The 2,591-nt window shown below is 47.4% G+C and overlaps 1 protein-coding gene across 1 annotated transcript in view; it reads right to left on the bottom strand.

The window, feature by feature from the left end:
• The window catches only part of stxbp4 (syntaxin binding protein 4), a 34,545-nt gene that overhangs the window by 5,924 nt on the left and 26,030 nt on the right, over positions 1 to 2,591 (bottom strand). Inside the window, exon 13 of the mRNA XM_015371801.1 lies at positions 2,280 to 2,329. Coding sequence (XP_015227287.1) covers positions 2,280 to 2,329 — 50 coding nt within the window. The remainder of the gene's footprint in view (positions 1 to 2,279; positions 2,330 to 2,591) is intronic.

Here is a 2,591-nt window from a genome sequence, read left to right as displayed (position 1 = left end):
GCCTGGAGCTCAGGCCTGGAGCTCAGGCCTGGAGCTCAGGGCTGGAGCTCAGGGCTGGAGCTCAGGGCTGGAGCTCAGGGCTGGAGCTAAAACCTGGAGCTCAGGGCTCTCTCCTGTGACGGCCTCAGAGTGAGGACAATGTTCTCCTTCACTAGTGACATGTGGGTGTTTCTGCCTCTCAGCCAATGATCGATGGTGATGGAGGAACATGGAGCTGCTCCTCCATTCTTCCATCCATCCCAGCCTCTGATAGGAACATGAAGCCTGAGATGTTTCCAGCTCTGAGAGCCTCACTGTTCACTTCTCTAAGCATCTTTCTTCTCTTTGAGTCCAAACAGCTCCAATCTGTCTCCTCTGAACATCAACTCGCTTCCAGGAGAAACTCTGGATGCCAGGATGACATGAGGGTGATCGATGAACATCTGGATGGCCATACCTTGGCGATTCCTGAACATCAGGGCAAATCAGGAACACATCTGCAGCACCAGACCTCAGGACGGGCAGTTTGGACCAAACATCTCAGAATCTGTAGTTGTTGTTTCCAAAGGTTTCTCCCTGCTTGTATGAATCTAGAACCCGTTTCCCTCCAGATCTTTGCAGAGTACCGGCCAATCAGGTGGCTGTTTTCAAACCCACAGCTAACCCACAGTGACCGCCGACCCACAGTGACCATTGACCCACAGTGACCATTGACCCACAGTGACCACTGACCCAGAGACTATTGACCCACAGTGACCTTTGACCTACAGTGACCTTTGACCTACAGTGACCACTGTGCCTGAATGTGGGTCATGAACAGGCCAAGTATTTCAGACAGAGCAAAGCCTTAATGATGAACCAACCGGTGGCCTAGAAACAAACAGGTGAGTAAAACTAACGCTGTGGACGGTGGGTCTGATGGGGGGGGGGTTATGAAAGCTCAGGTGTCCCACTGACCTGCTATGAAATAAAAGAAGCTGGCAGGAGGCTTCATAGATGGATGAATTGATAACATGAGCGAGTGACCGATTTACCATCTTATACAAGCTGCCAGAAGGAACCGGAACAAAGGATGGAAGGAAAAACGGAGAGATTATGGATGGAAGGAAAAACGGAGAGATTATGGATGGAAGGAAAAACGGAGAGATTATGGATGGAAGGAAGAACGAAGAGAGGAAAACAGAAACTCTACATCTCTTCCTGTTCAGTCTCTGAATTCTTATTCTGAAGCTGATGAGTCTGTGATTCCAGGTTTGGATTAAACCCAAAGTTAAACCGTCTGCTTTCCTGCTAAAAACTGCTGAAGATGATGATGAAGATGAGTGCAGTATATGGGTGGGGCCAATAAATGGGTGAGGAACAGTGAGCGCTGACCTCGTCCTCCTGCTGCAGGTGGAGACATTTCATAACGCTGCGGCTGCTCACGGCGGGCGCTCATTAACAGGAGCCCACTGGTGTTCACCTGAGCTGAAGTGGGCCAAGCTGGACCACTGAGTGTGAGAAGCCCGGACTAATGGGCTCTCTGCTGGAGACATCATTACATGACTGAGTGACACAGCGTTCTGCGCTCATTTCCCCCAAACTAAACACACAAAGCAAACATTTCTCAACCTCATTTGGAAAAAGATGTGGAGGAAAAACGTTGAGAGACGGACGGCCCTCAGAATAGAGAATAAAATGCAGAACACAGAATAGGAAAAGAAGCTAAAATCACATTTCATTATAATTTCCTCACTTTATATATTAAAATGGAATTTAAATAAAGAAAATAAAAAATATGAAGATTTTCAAAATAATAAAGAACATTTAATTGATCTCTGAGTAAAACAGTTTTAACATGAATTTTCTGTTGTTTAAAAAATTAACAGATTTAAAGACTATTTTCATTTTATTAGTTGAATCTTTTTACTTTTTACATCTAAGTTAAAAAAGGAACAAATCAAGTCATAAAAGAAACCAACACAAAAGGAAATCAGAAGTAGAAACGTGATGATCTAATCTGTGTCGTAAACTTTTCCCTTTAAATGAGCAGAAACATCACAAACGTTGATTCTCCCTGATTATGGGCCGCTGGGCCGCACACACATTCTGCTTTTACTATATGTAGTGAGGACCGCCTTCCTGTTACCCAGCAGCTGGATGTCCTCACTTTGAGGCCAAAACAGAAGCACACACACACACAGTAAAACAAAACCAAAACACAGTTTGAGACGACAGGTGGTTGCTATGGAAACCACTGGGGGAGTGAAAGCTGCTTCCAAACCAGGATGACCCCCCCCCCCCAGGTTACTGCTGTTTACCTGTGGCTCTTTGTGGGTCCTTGACCTTCCATCAAAAACTCCTGAATGTTCTGCAGGAAAAAAAGAAAAACACACAAAAAAAAACATGATTAGAACTCTGAGAGACTCGCCGCTCCGAGGGACTCGCCGCTCTGAGGGACTCGCCGCTCCGAGAGACTCGCCGCTCCGAGGGACTCGCCGCTCTGAGGGACTCGCCGCTCTGAGGGACTCGCCGCTCTGAGGGACTCGCCGCTCTGAGGGACTCGCCGCTCTGAGAGACTCGCCGCTCTGAGAGACTCGCCGCTCTGAGAGACTCGCCGCTCTGAGAGACTC

This window comes from Cyprinodon variegatus, unplaced genomic scaffold (assembly GCF_000732505.1).
Source record: "Cyprinodon variegatus isolate N-32 unplaced genomic scaffold, C_variegatus-1.0 Scaffold65, whole genome shotgun sequence".
NCBI lineage: Eukaryota > Metazoa > Chordata > Actinopteri > Cyprinodontiformes > Cyprinodontidae > Cyprinodon > Cyprinodon variegatus.
This window is presented reverse-complemented; position numbering and strand designations above follow the sequence as displayed.